Source organism: Candoia aspera, chromosome 7 (genome assembly GCF_035149785.1).
Source record: "Candoia aspera isolate rCanAsp1 chromosome 7, rCanAsp1.hap2, whole genome shotgun sequence".
NCBI lineage: Eukaryota > Metazoa > Chordata > Lepidosauria > Squamata > Boidae > Candoia > Candoia aspera.
The window spans coordinates 54,354,634-54,373,109 of record NC_086159.1 but is presented as its reverse complement, the minus strand read 5'-3'; the positions used below and the strand labels follow the sequence as shown (position 1 = coordinate 54,373,109).

The 18,476-nt window shown below is 38.9% G+C and overlaps 1 protein-coding gene across 1 annotated transcript; it reads right to left on the bottom strand.

The window, feature by feature from the left end:
- Nucleotides 1-5,925: 5,925 nt before the first annotated feature.
- On the bottom strand, nucleotides 5,926-14,695 carry LSMEM1 (leucine rich single-pass membrane protein 1). Its single transcript, XM_063308809.1, has 4 exons — nucleotides 14,658-14,695; nucleotides 13,813-13,935; nucleotides 10,744-10,884; nucleotides 5,926-6,997 (listed from the first exon to the last, which is right to left on the bottom strand). Exons 2-4 carry the CDS (start codon nucleotides 13,931-13,933, stop codon nucleotides 6,810-6,812), a joined length of 450 nt encoding a protein of 149 aa, XP_063164879.1. The 5' UTR covers nucleotides 13,934-13,935; nucleotides 14,658-14,695; the 3' UTR covers nucleotides 5,926-6,809.
- Nucleotides 14,696-18,476: the final 3,781 nt, after the last annotated feature.

Genomic DNA, 18,476 nt, shown 5'->3' with positions numbered 1-18,476 from the left:
ATACCATCGGAAGATGAGACCCCCAGGTCGGAAGATGGTCAAAATGCTACTGGGGAGGAACAGAGGATGAGCTCAACTAGCCCCAGATGTGATGACGCAGCTAGCTCAAAGCCGAAAGGACGGCTAGCGGCCGACGGTGCTGGTGGTGAACGGCGAATCCGATGTTCTAAGGATCAACACACCATTGGAACCTGGAATGTAAGATCTATGAGCCAGGGCAAATTGGATGTGGTTATTGGTGAGATGTCAAGATTAAAGATAGACATTCTGGGCGTCAGTGAACTGCAATGGACTGGAATGGGCCACTTCACATCAAATGACCACCAGATCTACTACTGCGGACAAGAGGACCACAGAAGAAATGGAGTAGCCTTCATAATTAATAGTAAAGTGGCTAAAGCAGTGCTTGGATACAACCCAAAAAATGATAGAATGATCTCAATTCGAATTCAGGGCAAGCCATCTAACATCACAGTGATCCAAATATACGCCCCAACCACAAATGCTGAAGAAGCTGAAGTAGAGCAGTTCTATGAGGATCTGCAGCACCTACTGGACAACACGCCTAAAAGAGATGTTATTTTCATCACAGGAGACTGGAATGCTAAGGTGGGCAGTCAAATGACACCTCGAATTACAGGTAAGTATGGGAGAACAAAACGAAGCAGGACACAGGCTGATAGAATTTTGCCAAGACAATTCACTCTGCATAACAAACACTCTCTTCCAACAACCTAAGAGACGGCTTTATACATGGACTTCACCAGATGGACAACACCGAAATCAGATTGATTACATCCTTTGCAGCCAAAGGTGGCGGACATCTGTACAGTCGGTAAAAACAAGGCCTGGAGCTGACTGTAGTTCAGATCACGAACTTCTTCTTGCACAATTTAGGATCAGACTAAAGAGTTTAGGGAAGACCCACAGATCAGCTAGATATGAGCTCACTAATATTCCTAAGGAATATGCAGTGGAGGTGAAGAATAGATTTAAGGGACTGGACTTAGTAGATAGGGTCCCGGAAGAACTCTGGACAGAAGTTGGCAGCATTGTTCAGGAGGCAGCAACAAAATACATCCCAAAGAAAGAGAAAACCAAGAAGGCAAAATGGCTGTCTGCTGAGACACTAGAAGTAGCCCAAGAAAGAAGGAAAGCAAAAGGCAACAGTGATAGGGGGAGATATGCCCAATTAAATGCAAAATTCCAGAGGTTAGCCAGAAGAGATAAGGAATTATTTTTAAACAAGCAATGCGCGGAAGTGGAAGAAGACAATAGAATAGGAAGGACAAGAGACCTCTTCCAGAAAATTAGAAACATTGGAGGTAAATTCCAGGCAAAAATGGGTATGATCAAAAACAAAGATGGCAAGGACCTAACAGAAGAAGAAGAGATCAAGAAAAGGTGGCAAGAATATACAGAAAACCTGTATAGGAAGGATAACAATATCGGGGATAGCTTTGACAGTGTGGTCGGTGAGCTAGAGCCAGACATCCTGAAGAGTGAGGTTGAGTGGGCCTTAAGAAGCATTGCTAATAACAAGGCAACAGGAGACGACGGCATCCCAGCTGAACTGTTCAAAATCTTGCAAGATGATGCTGTCAAGGTAATGCATGCTATATGCCAGCAAATTTGGAAAACACAAGAATGGCCATCAGACTGGAAAAAATCAATTTATATCCCCATACCAAAAAAGGGAAACACTAAAGAATGTTCAAACTATCGAACAGTGGCACTCATTTCACATGCCAGTAAGGTAATGCTCAAGATCCTGCAAGGTAGACTTCAGCAGTTCATGGAGCGAGAATTGCCAGACGTACAAGCTGGGTTTAGAAAAGGCAGAGGAACTAGAGACCAAATTGCCAATATCCGCTGGATAATGGAAAAAGCCAGAGAGTTTCAGAAAAACATCTATTTCTGTTTTATTGACTATTCTAAAGCCTTTGACTGTGTGGACCATAACAAATTGTGGCAAGTTCTTAGTGGTATGGGGATACCAAGTCATCTTGTATGCCTCCTGAAGAATCTGTATAACGACCAAGTAGCAACAGTAAGAACAGACCACGGAACAACAGACTGGTTTAAGATTGGGAAAGGAGTACGGCAGGGCTGTATACTCTCACCCTACCTATTCAACTTGTATGCAGAACACATCATGTGACAAGCTGGCCTTGAGGAATCCAAGGCTGGAGTTAAAATCTTTGGAAGAAACATTAACAATCTCAGATATGCAGATGATACCACTTTGATGGCTGAAAGTGAAGAGGAACTGAGGAGCCTTATGATGAAGGTGAAAGAAGAAAGTGCAAAAGCTGGTTTGCAGCTAAACCTCAAAAAAACCAAGATTATGGCAACCAGCTTGATTGATAACTGGCAAATAGAGGGAGAAAATGTAGAAGCAGTGAAAGACTTTGTATTCCTAGGTGCAAAGATTACTGCAGATGCTGACTGCAGTCAGGAAATCAGAAGACGCTTAATCCTTGGAAGAAGAGCAATGACAAATCTCGATAAAATAGTTAAGAGCAGAGACATCACACTGACAACAAAGGCCCGCATAGTTAAAGCAATGGTGTTCCCTGTAGTAACATATGGCTGCGAGAGCTGGACCATAAGGAAGGCTGAGCGAAGGAAGATCGATGCTTTTGAACTGTGGTGTTGGAGGAAAATTCTGAGAGTGCCTTGGACTGCAAGAAGATCCAACCAGTCCATCCTCCAGGAAATAAAGCCAGACTGCTCACTTGAGGGAATGATATTAAAGGCAAAACTGAAATACTTTGGCCACATAATGAGAAGACAGGACACCCTGGAGAAGATGCTGATGCTAGGGAGAGTGGAAGGCAAAAGGAAGAGGGGCCGACCAAGGGCAAGATGGATGGATGATATTCTAGAGGTGACGGACTCGTCCCTGGGGGAGCTGGGTGTGTTGACGACCGACAGGAAGCTCTGGCGTGGGCTGGTCCATGAAGTCACGAAGAGTCGGAAGCGACTAAACGAATAAACAACAACAAATTCTGTGTAGGTATGTATGGAACTGCCCTCCTTGTTACAAACAAGTTTCATTTCAAATAATTTAGGTCTACAGTCCTGTAACCCCTGGGATTGTGTACATGGGCCAGAGGATTCGTTTGGTCTACCTTTCTGAGGTTGGAGACTGTTGCCCTTAATTTGTGCATCAACACTTAATTTAGGATTTGCAGGATGAATGCCAAAGACTGTGAACACCAAGGAAGATTTCAGGAAGAAAGTGTATTAAGAAAATTTCCCCCAATGTACTCATAGTGCCAGGGGTCCATCCTTAATCTGCTGGGTCCAAAGGGCAAGGATGGTCTTCTAAATTTGAAAAATTTGAAAACCAAGATGACCTCCGAACAGTCACTCATGCCCTTGTCATCTCCCATATAGACTACTGCAATGCGCTCTACATGGGGCTACCCTTGAAAAGTATTCGGAAGCTTCAGCTGGTCCAGAATGCAGCTGTGCGGACAGTTATTGGGGCTGTAAAATCAGCCCATGTGACACCACTGTTACGCAAGCTTCATTGGGTACCGGTTTGCTTCTGGGTCCAATTCAAGGTGTTGGCTATCACCTTTAAAGCCCTACATGGCATGGGACCAGGGTACCTGAGGGACCGTCTCGTCCCCATAACATCGACCCATCCCACCCGGTCAGGCAGGGAGGGCATGCTACGGACCCCATCAGCAAAGGAATTTCATCTAGCAGGGTCCAGGAGGCGAGCCTTCTCTGCAGTGGTGCCCACCCTTTGGAATATCTTGCCCCCAGAGTTGAGACGGGTCTCCTCGCTCTCGGACTTCTGGAAGAAACTTAAGACCTGGTTCTGCCGCCTTGCTTGGGAGGGGGAGAGAGATAGCTCCACCTGAGGATGGCTGGCACCATAGTACCCCTTAGTGATCCATCTCCACTTGGATTTCATTTTTGCTTTTATGTATATTTTAATGTAATTTTTATCTGGCTATGTTTTAATGCTATTTATTGTACACTGCCCAGAGTCCCCCATTGGGGGAGATGGGCGGTGATATAAATTTAATTAACAATAAATAAATAAATTTGACTTCCAAAGGGGTTGCTTTCATTAGGCAGGTTTTATAGCCCTGCAACCTCTCTTTCCCCCTCCACCCCTGGAGTTGCTCATTTTAGGCATCAGCGAAGGAAGGTTAGATATTAATGAGGATTAAGTGTCTAGCAGGCAGTGGGCACCTGCTGCAACGAAGAGGGAAATAATGATCTGATTGGGGTTAGAGCTGGAAGTTTGTTACCTTGCAACTTGCAAGAGTAAATAGGAAGAGCTAGCTGGTCTAAGCAGCCTGTCTTCCAGGGGTTAATTGAAAAATGCAGGTCGATCACAAGACACAGGTAAAGCTCCAAACTAAAAATGGGAAATCCAGTACAATTTTTGGGAGGTGGTTTTTCACCTAATAGCAGTGAAGGAAGGGCTTGGGGCCCGAAAGATCCAACCCCAACCCCCAAATAGTAGAGAAACATTAACCAATACTTAAACTTGTGTAAATTTATTCCCTCACATTATTCCCAATGGGAGGGAAAGAAGAACAAACAAAAGATTAGGGAACTGCTAATCTCTCTCTTTTCTCACTTTCAGATGGTCAATGTGCAACCAGCAGGTCATTTGGCTTATTATAGGGCTGTCATACCAAAGAGTTTTGATTTTTATATAGTATTTTCAGCCTGTTGCAATGAATATCCTAGTGATTTCATTGACATGACTCTTCAGTTTTTGTGGCACGAAAGAATACTAAAGATGCTCTTTCTGTATTTGTGCCGTAATATTCCATTTGGTATGGTTTTTCCCTATATTTTTTCAAGTGGCTTTTTCAAATACAGGTATTTACTTTCACCCTCCAAAAGGATGGTCATAGTGCAGCATGTTTCCTGCTTTCTTTCTTAAATAATTAATCGACCCTGTTAGAACCAACCATCTGATCTGCAGCAGATATCCTTGCTTCATCTGTTAATAAATATGAGAACTTTTAGACTAGGGAGCTTGATGTAGATGGTAATATATTAAGTATTCCTCCTGGGGTGGGTCGATCCTGTTTTGCAGAGCTGATTGCCATCTACCACAAATGTTTCCTTAGTGGGAGCTAATTATCAGAAATAGTCTTCCTATGCTGAGAATACTCATCAGAATTGTGAGAGAAGAGACACAGGGCAGGGAGTAAGAAAGGAATATAATTTGTCATTTAAACTGGCAGAGAGGCATGCAAAGAGACTGAGTTTCTAGGTGGGATTCGGACTACTAGACGACTGTACCTTATCAGATGCAGTATCAGTGGTATGTGGCTAACAGCACATCTTTGTTTCCAGTATGCTGTTTTTAAAAACCCAGCTTTACATAACAGCAATAACTTTAGTATTCTTTCATGCAAAGAAAAATAATTTTTTGGCAAAAAAAAAAAAAAAGTTAATTGAAGGCATCAGGAGCATCCATAGCAATTTTTCTAAGAGAAGGCAAAAATGATGGCCACAATCTTCACCTGGGAAAACGCTCCCGCCATTTTGTATACAGTATACTTGCCCTGCTTTCTACAAAATCATCCTGCCCCAGCCTCACTTCCTTTCCCAAGCAAAGTTAAATGGGAAGTTTTGGGTGGACAGAGTTGGGGAGTCCTTCCAAGTGGTGACTCCTAGTCAGCCCTTTTGATGTGGACAGGTAACAGTTAGCACAATTTTCATTTTATTGCCAATTTTTTGTTGTTAAGAGTTTTTTTCTGTTTTTTTTTTTTTAACTAACAGGTTCCACAGCCTGAAAAAGTTTCAAAACCCTGGTTTAGCCACTTCAGAAACCATCATAAATCCTGAGGAAAAGTGTGAGATGGACAGCCATATAAAATAAATAAATAGATTAAATAAATAAATGCAAGTGCTACATCACCCTGCAAATAAGCTGCATCCTGCAATGTATAAAGAACAGCAGGTTGATAAGGAAATCACACCCACGGAAAACCAAAGAAACCACAATTATGGTCCATCAGTTTGCAAGACTGGATTTTCTTCAGAACTAGAAGTGAGACTGCTCTTTCGAGAAGGAGCTCATTGCTGTCAGAGACTTCAAATGAGCATAATGTGAAATGCATGACCAAGTAGCTGAGACGCTAGTGAAGAGTTACAGGCTTTCTCTAAATCCTTTATAAAATATAAATTCTTGAGCTGATTCTGTAGTTGTTTACAGTTCATTTCTTTACATGAATCTTTTGTGGTAATCTCAAACTCTGGAAGTCAGGCAGTTCATGTAAACTGCCAGTTGAAAAACTGCTGCTTTTTCTTCTCTTTTGGCTGGAGCACAAACTGCAGGCATGCCACAACTGGAATCTAAGTAAAGTAGCCAATCTTTTTTATTACTGAGTGGCATGATTCCAAAGCGTGTGTTTCCAAATTAAGTGACAATGGATTCTCCTTTCTTTACATATGCTATCTCATGATGCAAGTTTGTTTAATGTATATACTAGTTTAAAAAGTATGAACAAAATACAAACATTTCTCAGTAGTCCAGATGCAGCCACGGCTGTAGTGCTTGTCATAAGCTCATCCATCCAAGTGGTAATAATCACATGGACATGAATGACCATGGACCTAGAAATTGCAATGCTACAGAAAAATCCATCATGATAACAACTTGCAACAGGCTGCTTTTGCCAAGATTTGCCTGAATACTACAGAATGATTAATAGAAATCTCTGTTAACTAGAATACATCCAACATTTGATGAGCAACTTGAGTATGGATTTCCTAGCAGAGTGACTTCTTGCCTGTACTTTCAGGTTAGCTTTCTTTAGTCAATAGCCTGAAAAGTCAGGCCTCAATTGTCTTGCTTGCACTGTGCTGAAATTTCCTGTAATCTTCATCGTTTCTGTCTGGTTGAAGTATTGTAATATCACGTCATTTAATTTCTTGAGATCCTCAATGCTCTTCCTTTCCAGTACTATTTTTCTTGAAATTTCATCCATCTTGTCTCCAGTGTGAACTGTTAAAAAAAAGAGAAGATGATTATGTTTAAACAAGTCTCCCACTGTCAATTACATAGATATTGTAACCAATATATTTAATAACCAATTTCAGGTACCAGTCTAAATGTAATAAAAATGCAATATATGATGTTTTAAGACAAGTTGTTCTGTGCCAGTATACTATCTGTACCATGGCAATCATGCTAGCTTAGCATAGTGAAACATAATAAACCCTGGCCCTTTATTTTTTTGCTATAAAAAGTAAATGATACCATGAATGAATGACACTGGGAATGACCCTCCATGCAGGATATGTCCAGAGATACACTGCGTTCAGATTTGCTAAGGTGTCCCCTGGAAAATGTTTGAAATCCATCCATCCAGTTGTTCTGCTTTTCAGTAACAAATTGTCAGCTACAGTTGTTCTAACCCTCACTAAATCCATATTGTACAGGCCTGGACTCACTATCAAATGGGACAGTTGTCTTAGACAGCAGATGTTAGTGTTTGAGATGTGGTATTATCTAGATTAGGCATCAGTTGGGTCTGACAATTCATCATATTGATCCCTCAAAATGAGAAATGTTAAATCAGGTCACAAGAAAGACACACCAATATTGCAACAAAAACTAAAAATCACAGTGTGTCACAGCAATGCCAATAACTCAGTGGTTCTCAAATGTTGTGTGATGAAGCATTGCCATTTAAAATAGGATTGAATAGGAAAAACCAGATGAACAGGTACAAGTTAAGCTATAACTGGCTCAGCAGTTGTAAGAAGGTTCTGGGTGCAGATTAAACACGAGCCAGCAGGCTTAGGTATGTTGCTGTTTTGGACTATGTTTTAATTTTTAATTTTATTTTATTGTGTAGGCTGTCTTGATTATTACTGTTATTGATAAGGTATGCTGCCCTGAGTTGTGTGTCAAGTAGGCAGCTCTATAATAAATAGATAAATAAATAAGCAAGCCAGTGCAATCTTGGGTTGCATCATCAGACCTATAATGCTGAGATCACAAGAAATGATTGATCCCCTCTATGCTGCACTGGTCAGACTGCACCTGGAATGCTGTGTCAAGTTTGGTTGCCACAATAAGGAAGAATCTTGAGGAAGTAGAAAGAGTGCAGAGAAGATCAACCAACATGGTGAGAGGCTTGGAGGCTAAATCCTATGAAGAACAATTAAAATAACTCAGTATGTTTAGTCTAAAGAAAAGAAGATTAAGGGGAGATACGATTGCAGTCTTCCAAATACTGTACTTTAAACCCTTGAAAAATACAGTGGGTTTGGAATTGGACTGACAAAAAAACCTCTTCCATATAACATTTCCTGTTGTGTTAGATGGAATTTCTTGATTATTTTTAAAGATGGCATTTCTTGATAAGTTTTAAAGAGTTGTCTAGTTAGAGGCATCAGCTACAATCCTAAACTTACTAGCAATACTTCTTCTAAGAATTGGGTTGATATAATTACAATTTTAGTTCTCATTGGACTAAATATACATATAAATTTTTGAAAGAAATTTTAATTCATAAACCACAATTATGCACATCAAGTTTGATTAAAGAGAATCAATATAAGTTAAACTCTTCTTAAATTCTTGATGTCCCATTAATTTCAAAACAACTAGAGCTAAGCCAAAACCTCACATTTTCCCCACTCTGGAAAGTCCATCAAGGGTCTGGGTTTGCCTGTTGAATGGTGAGCCCCAACCCTGTCAGGTAGGCTTCAGACTTTCTTTCCCATTCTGCCTGGATTAGCCAACTTGTGTGGAAAAAATTAACAACCAGTTCTAACAAACCAAACTGAAATGGATAGAAAATATCCTTGGTTTGGACCAGCAGTGAAATGTTGGGAAATTTGAGAAGCATGTGCTCCATGGCTGCTTTTTGTCCCTTAGATAACCTACAGTCCTCAGATGCAAAATCAAGAACAGTGACCCTTTCAATGCTAAAGTAAGATTTCTTAGTCCAGTAAATCTAAACAAAGTTCTACATAGAAAATGTTCTTGCATATGAAACAAAATGAATTCTTTCATGCTCTTTGCTTCAGGCTGCAAATACCTTGTTAAAGACCCTGAAACTCATTTCTTTTCTGGGTCATCCAGGATTTCATAATTTTTCTTTGCTTAAAAGTAAAAGTAAATGTAAGTGTAACAGGAAACCTTTGCATTTGTAATACAAAACCTGTCCGATTCAATCTCATCTAGCTCTGTTGGCTTTCAGAAAGTTATGCATAGAAGGTTTTTGTTTTTTGTTTTTCTGGGAATAAAACAACTGGCAAGCAGGAACAGAAAAATAAAACACTTTGCAGAGTTCAGTGATTTTACTAGACATTGTGTGCTTCCAATTAAATGTGGATAACTTGTACCTTAGTTCTGGCTAACAAGCGGGGCCTGGAAAAATACATCAACAGATTTTTTTACTTCATCTGGCTTAAATCAACCCTAACCAAGACTGGTTCATCCTTTGGCATCCAAATCAACCTCCGTGGCAATAAATGTTTTAAATAAATAATAGAATTGTATTCTAAGGGAATACCTATCCCTATCTTCCTCAACTAATATTTAGGCATAGTTTATCATATTTAATCATTTCTTACACATTTTATGAATGCAATAGTTATTTCAAAGCATTATCCATAGATCGTTTTTAACATATAATCAAATTTATCACATAAATCGTAGATCAAAATCCTAACTAAAGTTATATGTAGTGCACATAGTCCAACATTCATCCCTTTCTATCAGCTCAGAAATGAAGGACAGATTGAGGCAGTTTAGCTTCTCAGCCCAACATCTGAAGATTAGGTAACTGCTATGGCATAGATTTCTTCAGCTTACACTGGTTTATTGACACAAGACATATATAGATATAGTCAAGAAGCCATTATAATCTCTCAGCTATTTTACTGTAATACCCTGTGCTGAAGGTTGCCATTGAAAACCCTTCAGAAGTTAGAATTAGTCCAAAATGCAAGTGTTAGAGCTCTAGCAGGATTTAGGAAAACAGGGAGCATTACACTGTTATTTCAATTATATATCAATCTTTTTCCAGGTGCAATGCAAGACAATTCATATAACTGAAAGCTCTAAGCAGCTTGGGATCAAAGAACCATATTGGCTATCTACTCCACCATAAAAGTTCCCATCCATTAAGATGTGTTAGAGCAGTGTTTCTCAACCTTGGAAACTTTAAGATATGTGGACTTCAACTCCCAGAATTCTCCAGCCAGCAAAGAATTCTTTACCGTCCAAGGTTTGGTCAACAGTTCAGCACTTACAGTTTTCAAACATAAGGTTAAGCAAGTTTAACAAGCTCCTAATCTTTCATGGTTTTTTTAATTCTTGTTTTAAACTATTGCAAATACTTTAATTTTTTGGTTAAACACTTTAAATGCCTTGTGGTAGAAAAGCAGTATTCATTTTTTAAATAAACAAAATTTAATAAATATACAAATCAAACAATATTACCAGAAGGAAAGTTGATCAAATTATATTACCAAAATTCCATCACTCCAGCTGTAAAAGAACCCAATGTTGAGTCAGTAAAAGGCTTTTTAGATTTCTCTTAGTCTAAAGTTCCTGAATATAGGGACTACTGCTAGAGGGATTTCATACAGTCTGCATGCAGTATCCATTCATTTGTTCATCTTTTGTTTATGAAAGAAGAAAATATGCTATAAACATAAAACAGGCCATTAAATTCTAGCTTAGTCATCCATTACAATTAATATCCTAAAAATTAAGGTGTATTTACTTACCTATTAAGATTATTACAAAAGAAACAAGTGCCAGGCTGACAATTAAAATGATGATCAGTGTGACAAAGTACCAGCTTTGACATCTTATGCCACTTTGCATTATTGGACAGCCATTACTATCAATGTTGTCTTCGCAGACCACTGCAAAACAAGAATAAAATTCTAAGAGAAAGTCTTGTAATGCCCTTTAAGAATAAATATGACAAGTTGTTCTATGGAATAAATAAATCATATTTATTGAACTTAATCCAACTATTCCCATTACAAGTAATGCAAGAATGTCAGCCAAATAAACTAAATTGCATCTCATAACATTTTATAAATGCTCTACACCAGAAAAGCAACTTGTTTATTCCATAATTAATTATATAAAGTACATGGAGTTAGAAATTGTGTCTTTAAAAAGGTGATCATGAATTAAAAATAATAGCCTCATAAATACAAAGGACTGTTTAAAAAAAAAAATCTGCCCTGTAACAAATTTACAGCTAATATGAGATAGTCTTCCTGTTTTTAAGGATAAATTTGGGAAAAAATTGTCTTCTTTCAGGCACCTTACTTGGTGGGGGAAAAAATCTAGTCTTCCTTTCAGGTAAATACTATGGGTGTGTAAGGAGGAAGAACAAAGAGAGTGCACAGTAGGAAAGTAGTACAGATGCTGACTCACCTTTATGATGTGCATGTTAGGGCTATGAAAGTCTTTCAAAACAGATGCTTCACAGTGCTTCAGAGCACATGCAAAGCAGTTGCCTCTGATTCATTAAAGCAGCCACAACTTCTTCCAGGCTTCTGCAGTTGCTTTGTAAGCTGCTTTCCACTATCACTGCAGAACAAAATGGCTGTGCATGCTCATGCTTGCAGACAGCCAGGAACAGCTTATGTAACAGCCACATGACTCTGGAAAAAGATGTGGCTGCCTTAATGAATCAGACAAATGCTTCATATGTGTTCCCATTCATTCTGAAGCCCCTCTTTCCCAGCCCTGGTGTTTATCCACAGCAAGACCATAACTTTTTTTTTTTTAATTCTGTGTTTGAACAGTATTCCCCTTAATTAGAAACCTAGGAAATTGCCGTATACTGGTCAGTCAGTCTAATCTAGTATCGTCAATATTGATGGATATAACCTTTCTAAGGTTTCAGAGAGAGGTTTCTCCAGCCCTACCTGGAGATGCCAGGAATAAAAGCTGGGATTTTTTTATAATGTGATACATGTACACTGTATCACATGTGAAATACTCTGCACTGCAACTTATTCATTGAAGCAGTTTAACACAAAGTTTGAAAGGCATTAGTGACAATCTGCACTGAGCAGAACACAGGTGATTTACCAGGCAGGGTTTATGAAAACCACTCTTAACCACTGCTGCAAGCAGCATCCAGGAATAACAGCATAACTGATGATCAAAATAGGAAAGTGAATTTCATCAATAATATGAATTCCAATGTGCCAGTCCTTATTTCAGTCTTGAGTTTAGCTTTGATCTGCTTAATCTCATCCTCCTACAACAGACAGTTGTATCCATATCATTAGATAATTGGATTCATATATCTTGCTGTTCATGCTACCTGAGCCTTCTGTTAGTGCCCAAGCAGACCTGAATTTAGTCTACAGGGTGTTTGGCCAATGACTTTGGCTTGGCTATACAGTATTAGACTCCTTATTGAAGACCAACCTCCCCCCAAGCTAAACATAGTAATTGATTACCATTGCTAGGGAAAAGTGTAGAACTGTATACCCTCAAAGGCTTAAACTCAAGGCTTCTTCCTCTTCTGAATGAATGCATACTTTGCACAGTTAGTGTTAATGAGGCTAAGTGGTTGTTATATATTTTCATAATAGCCCTTCTGGCCTGGACACCATTTGCTCCCTGCCTCAGCCCTTACACTGCCCACCTGCTGGAATATTTTTCACAAATGCCAAAAGTTTTTATTTTTCCTATGTGGGTGATAGTGTTCATCTGTCACAGGGCAACTATTTGCAGTGTGATGGCACTCCAGGGCATATCACTATGACCAGAGCTTTGCAGAAGTTTTTGAAATTTGGGCAGGGTGGGTTGGAGTTATCTATAATTTTGGAGTTACTTTGAATTATAACAATTCAAAACATACCTAGGTTAGGTGAGTAAAAATGTAATTCAGGTAACTCTGGGTTCCCCTAGGAATACTTTTTCAGATAGCCTTCCTTTAATTTCCCTCTGTGCTCAAGACCAAGAGTAAAGAAGGTGCATTCTAGGAAATGCCAGGCCTTCTCACAGCTTGACAGACAGACTCAGGCCACTTCTATCTTTTGAGGCCCATAATAAAAATTAAACATGACACGCACACCAATCCCAGCCCCCAAAACTAAACAAGGCAATAGAAAAGTTCTGAAACATTTTTCCAAAAATAAAATAAAATAATAAAATAATAGAATAGAATAATAGAATAAAAAATACACATAAAATAAAGTAAAAATAATTAAATTGGTAAAATAATAAAATAAAATAAAATAAGTAATCTTTTAAGCTTCAGTCTTAGCCCAGCCTTCCTGGCTGCTGCTTTGATACTCCTGTTCAATGACTATCAGCCAATGATACACTTCTAGAAAAGTCCACGAGAGAGGTCTTAATGGCAAAAAAAAAAAAAAAGGTATTAAGAGAACATTATATTGGATAGTACTTCAAACTTGAAACTGCCCCTTTCCCCATCCATTTATTCAGAATATACTGGTTTATACTTTGCATTTATTGGTAATATTCAACCTAATGTTATATATATGTATGTCTACTCCAGCTGAAAGACAAACCACAGAAGGCAGTATCTGTTCAAAAAACAAAATGTGGCTTCATTGGTGAATCAAATAATAGTTTCCTGGTTCCCATCCTAGAAAAAAAACCTTGAAGGGATGAGCACGTGAAAACAACATTGTTTTGAGGTCAGTGAGAACTTGTTCAGATGCACCACTTAACTAGCTATTATGTGCTGTCTAAGCCACTCAGAGAATGTATTTATCTTGTTAAACACCATCAAGTGAGCAGCATGCATAAACCTGAAAAGCTGTTAACAAAATATGTTGTAGCATACATACTTGGGGGCTGAGTTCGAGCTGCGCAAACATGTTCATTTAAGTTGTTCAGTGAATCAACAGCATAAAGTTTCCCTTCTTCATGTGAATTTTTAAAGACACTTTCAGAAGAACTCTCCATCATACCTATGAGATGACAACAGACTTTATTTAAAATGAAAAAAGGATTGTTGGATTTTGTAGGAGTTGTAGCTCAAGTACTCGAGGTAAGGGAAAGCTGCATGTCCCATTCATGCAGCGTAGGCTATATTTATGCACATTTGAGTGGTCATATATAAACTCACTAAATGGCCTGAATTCCTTAAAGCTATCCTTTTCTCTCATCTGCACAGCACAGCTGCAAAATTGCATTGGGCTATACTGCTTCACTCAGCCTGTGCTACACAAATACTATACATGAATTTTACTTACTGCTGCTTCTCGATTCATTTTGATTGCTGATTTGCTGTCAATCTTAGAACTAAACCATAGACCACTTTTAGTTCAATTAAACGTTCAATTCTTTAGGAAAAGCTGGGGAAACAGGACTCTTTCAAACATCACTAAATCATAAAACTCACAAAAACATTCATTCTGTTCCGACTATTGAGGACTGCAATGAGAAATTCAAACTGCAAAGCACAGGTCATGTTGATTAGAAAAATATGTATGCAACACTGATTGAATTCAGAACAGATGGGTTATTGTTCCTTTGGGAAAATATCATGTGTTGGAAAGGAATAACATCCAACAGCCACGTCATTATTGCTATTTTGGGGTTGTCCCTTTGGAGCCATTCATGATAAGCTTAACAGCTAGAAGGTCAGACAGCATTTGAAAATATGCTCTGCAATGCTCTAAATATTTACCACCAGTATTGAGGTCCTTTGATATTTTAATGAAGGTGGGTACTTTTTCCCCTAGAGGTAAGAAGCAAAAATTAAGAAATAGGATTCTACTTAATCTAGCTCTAATATATGTAATTTATCTGATATAAATATATGATGATCAATTTTAAATATCATCTGAAATATCTAAAGTTCACTATCCCATTATACACTTAAGATTTATGAACAATTAAAAACATAATGCAATATCCATTTATTTCAGACTGACTAGAGGTAGAAAATGGCAGCTTTCTTTACAGAGGACTCAATACTAATTTTTAAGTTACTACTATCACCTGTCATATGAACAACTTTAACATGCAAAAGCTATCAATAAATAAATCAATAAATACTTCAGTTCATCAAATAATAAATTCTTAACAGTTTTAAAGGCTTAGAGAACTGAATATTACTCACATCTAAACCATGCCCAACTAAACTTTTATTTTCTTTCACAATAAAATGCTGGAAAACTGCATAAAACAGCAATGCTGTTCCTTTGTCTTGAACGTGTTAACTGGAGCCACAAGCTCAGCTCTGGAGCAGAATGCTGTTGCCATCTATATTTAGTATTCATTTCAGCAAAGTTGTCAGGTTTCAAATACTCGATTGGACGGGATAAATTAAAAGCCAACATGTAGACAGCAGTGTTAATTTTATGTTTACAAATGTGCTGGTGATCTTTACTTTAATACAATCCTCTTCCTCATTATATCCAGGTTCCTAAAAACCTGCAGAACATTATCAGCGTGGTCACTAAATGGATCTCTAGGGGGAAATCTTTCCAGAGAGCAGGCACCATCACAGAAGGCAAGCCTCCTGGGTCCCAACAGATGGCATTGTTTGATCAAAGGGACCCAAGACACCCCAACTCTGAGCTTACTGGATGGTCAGAGGCCATGGGAGATAGGGGGTCCCTCCAATAACTGGGCCCTATGCCACAAAGCGCTTCCAAAAACAATTGTTTCCCTCAAAACAGCTCTGTATTTTTTTCTGCCTTTTTAAATTTTAAACATTCCTTGCTTATCCAGTCTCTGTTTATCTTTCCACCATACAGCTTTTTTCGTATCTCCCATTTGGGTAACTCTACACACTTTTCTGGCATTTTGTAAGGTAATTTTCTCTCGATTCCACACAGCTTCATTACCATCTTTCTTTATGTCCACCTTCCACTTTTTCTGTTGAGAAATAAATCTGCCTTCTAATACTTCTCCAAACTGTTCTCATACTTTCTCTTGCTGTAATTATTCTACTTTCGGACTAGATTCTTTCACTTTTTCTTCATTGTCCGTTTTTATTAAGATCCACTCTAGACATTACCAAATAATGGCCTGGCTCACATTCAGAACCTTTCATCACCCTTGCATCCTTCACTAATTCTCTCAATCTTTCATCATAAAAATCAAATCAATTATGCTTTTAGAATCACTCCTTTGCACTGAGGACACACAAATAGTGACACTGAAGTCATGCATTCAAAACAGAACTTTTTCTGAGGAGATATTTGCTAATCACATTCTCATTATTCTTAAGCCTCCAAATGGCCCAATCACTTTTCCTGTCCTCTTTTGTCTCATTCCCACCTATCCATTCCTGTTCCCTAACATAATGTATTCCTCCATCAACCCTCACTGGAGCATAAAATGCAATTATCTCCAGTATATGAATTCCTACTTTCATGCACACCAATTCATGCATTCTGTTATTTATTTTAGCACACCAACCATTTAGATCATACCAATTCATTTGTTGTTTATTCGTTTAGTCGCTTCTGACTCTTCGTGACTTCATGGACAAGCCCACGCCAGAGCTTCCTGTCGGTCGTCAACACCCCCAGCTCCCCCAGGGACGAGTCTGTCACCTCTAGAATATCATCCATCCACCTTGCCCTTGGTCAGCCCCTCTTCCTTTTGCCCTCCACTCTCCCTAGCATCAGCATCTTCTCCAGGGTGTCCTGTCTTCTCATTATGTGGCCAAAGTATTTCAGTTTTGCCTTTAATATCATTCCCTCAAGTGAGCAGTCTGGCTTTATTTCCTGGAGGATGGACTCGTTTGATCTTCTTGCAGTCCAAGGCACTCTCAGAATTTTCCTCCAACACCACAGTTCAAAAGCATCGATCTTCCTTCTCTCAGCCTTCCTTATGGCCCAGCTCTTGAAGCCATATGTTACTACGGGGAACACCATTGCTTTAACTATGCGGACCTTTGTTGTCAGTGTGATGTCTCTGGTCTTAACTATTTTATCGAGATTTGTCATTGCTCTTCTCCCAAGGATTAAGCGTCTTCTGAGTTCCTGACTGCAGTCAGCATCTGCAGTAATCTTCACACCTAGAAATACAAAGTCTTTCACTGCTTCTACATTTTCTCCCTCTGTTTGCCAGTTATCAATCAAGCTGGTTGCCATAATCTTGGTTTTTTTGAGGTTTAGCTGCAAGCCAGCTTTTGCACTTTCTTCTTTCACCTTCATCATAAGGCTCCTCAGTTCCTCTTCACTTTCAGCCATCGAAGTGGTATCATCTGCATATCTGAGATTGTTAATGTTTCTTCCAGCGATTTTAACTCCAGCCTTGGATTCCTCAAGCCCAGCATGTCGCATGATGTGTTCTGCGTACAAGTTGAATAGGTAGGGTGAGAGTATACAGCCCTGCCGTATTCCTTTCCCAATCTTAAACCAGTCCGTTGTTCCGTGGTCTGTTCTTACTGTTGCTACTTGGTTGTTATACAGATTCTTCAGGAGGCAGACAAGATGACTTGGTATCCCCATACCACTAAGAACTTGCCACAATTTGTTATGGTCCACACAGTCAAAGGCTTTAGAATAGTCAATAAAACAGAAATAGGTGTTTTTCTGAAACTCCCTGGCTTTTTCCATTATCCAGTGGATATTGGCAATTTGGTCCCTAGTTCCTCTGCCTTTTCTAAACCCAGCTTGTACATCTGGCAGTTCTCGCTCCATGAATTGCTGAAGTCTACCTTGCAGGATCTTGAGCATTACCTTACTGGCATGTGAAATGAGTGCCACTGTTCAATAGTTTCAACATTCTTTAATGTTTCCCTTTTTTGGTATGGGGATATAAGTTGATTTTTTCCAGTCTGATGGCCATTCTTGTGTTTTCCAAATTTGCTGGCATATAGCATGCATTACCTTGACAGCATCATCTTGCAAGATTTTGAACAGCTCAGCTGGGATGCCGTCATCTCCTGCTGCCTTGTTATTAGCAATGCTTCTTAAGACCCATTCGACCTCATTCTGACATTTTAGCTCTTCCGTTTGTAATTAAGTCAACACCTTTACTTCAAAGCATGTATTCAAGTCCATTCCACTATATCAGACCACATTCTTTCAGATCTTTCCTTTGGTTTCACAAACATAATAGCTGTTTTTGTTTCATTTAAGTTACACCCTTTACCATGTAATCCTGTACAAATTTCAAGGTGCAAATTTCCATACCTCATGGTCAACAGATGAATCCACGAATATTGATCACAATCGATCACCGCTTTGGTCAAGCAAAATTTCCATAAAACGCTTTTTAGTAAGATAAAAGACTATGTTACCAGCACGAGTCAGATGTATGACATGTGTAGCATTCTCTGCTAATAGTAAACGTTTGAGCCAACATGCCAGTAATGCAATCAAAATTTTACGCCAAATGTGCTAATGCCCAAGATCTATAAACTTAGAAGCTAACATACTATTGCTTCCCTCCAACTAGGAGGTATATGCAGGATAGTACTATTCACTTTTGATTATTTTGCAGCCACCTTGGAGCCTTATTTGAAAATAGTGCAAGTACAAAT

Excerpts from the sequence above, each read along its gene's own strand:
- LSMEM1 (XM_063308809.1), bottom strand. The coding sequence starts at position 13,933 with ATGATGGAGAGTTCTTCTGAAAGTGTCTTTAAAAATTCACATGAAGAA. Across the intron at positions 10,885-13,812 it reads AGCTCGAACTCAGCCCCCAA|TGGTCTGCGAAGACAACATT; the intron begins GTATGTATGCTA and ends CTTGTTTTGCAG. Across the intron at positions 6,998-10,743 it reads TTTTGTAATAATCTTAATAG|TTCACACTGGAGACAAGATG; the intron begins GTAAGTAAATAC and ends TTTTTTTAACAG.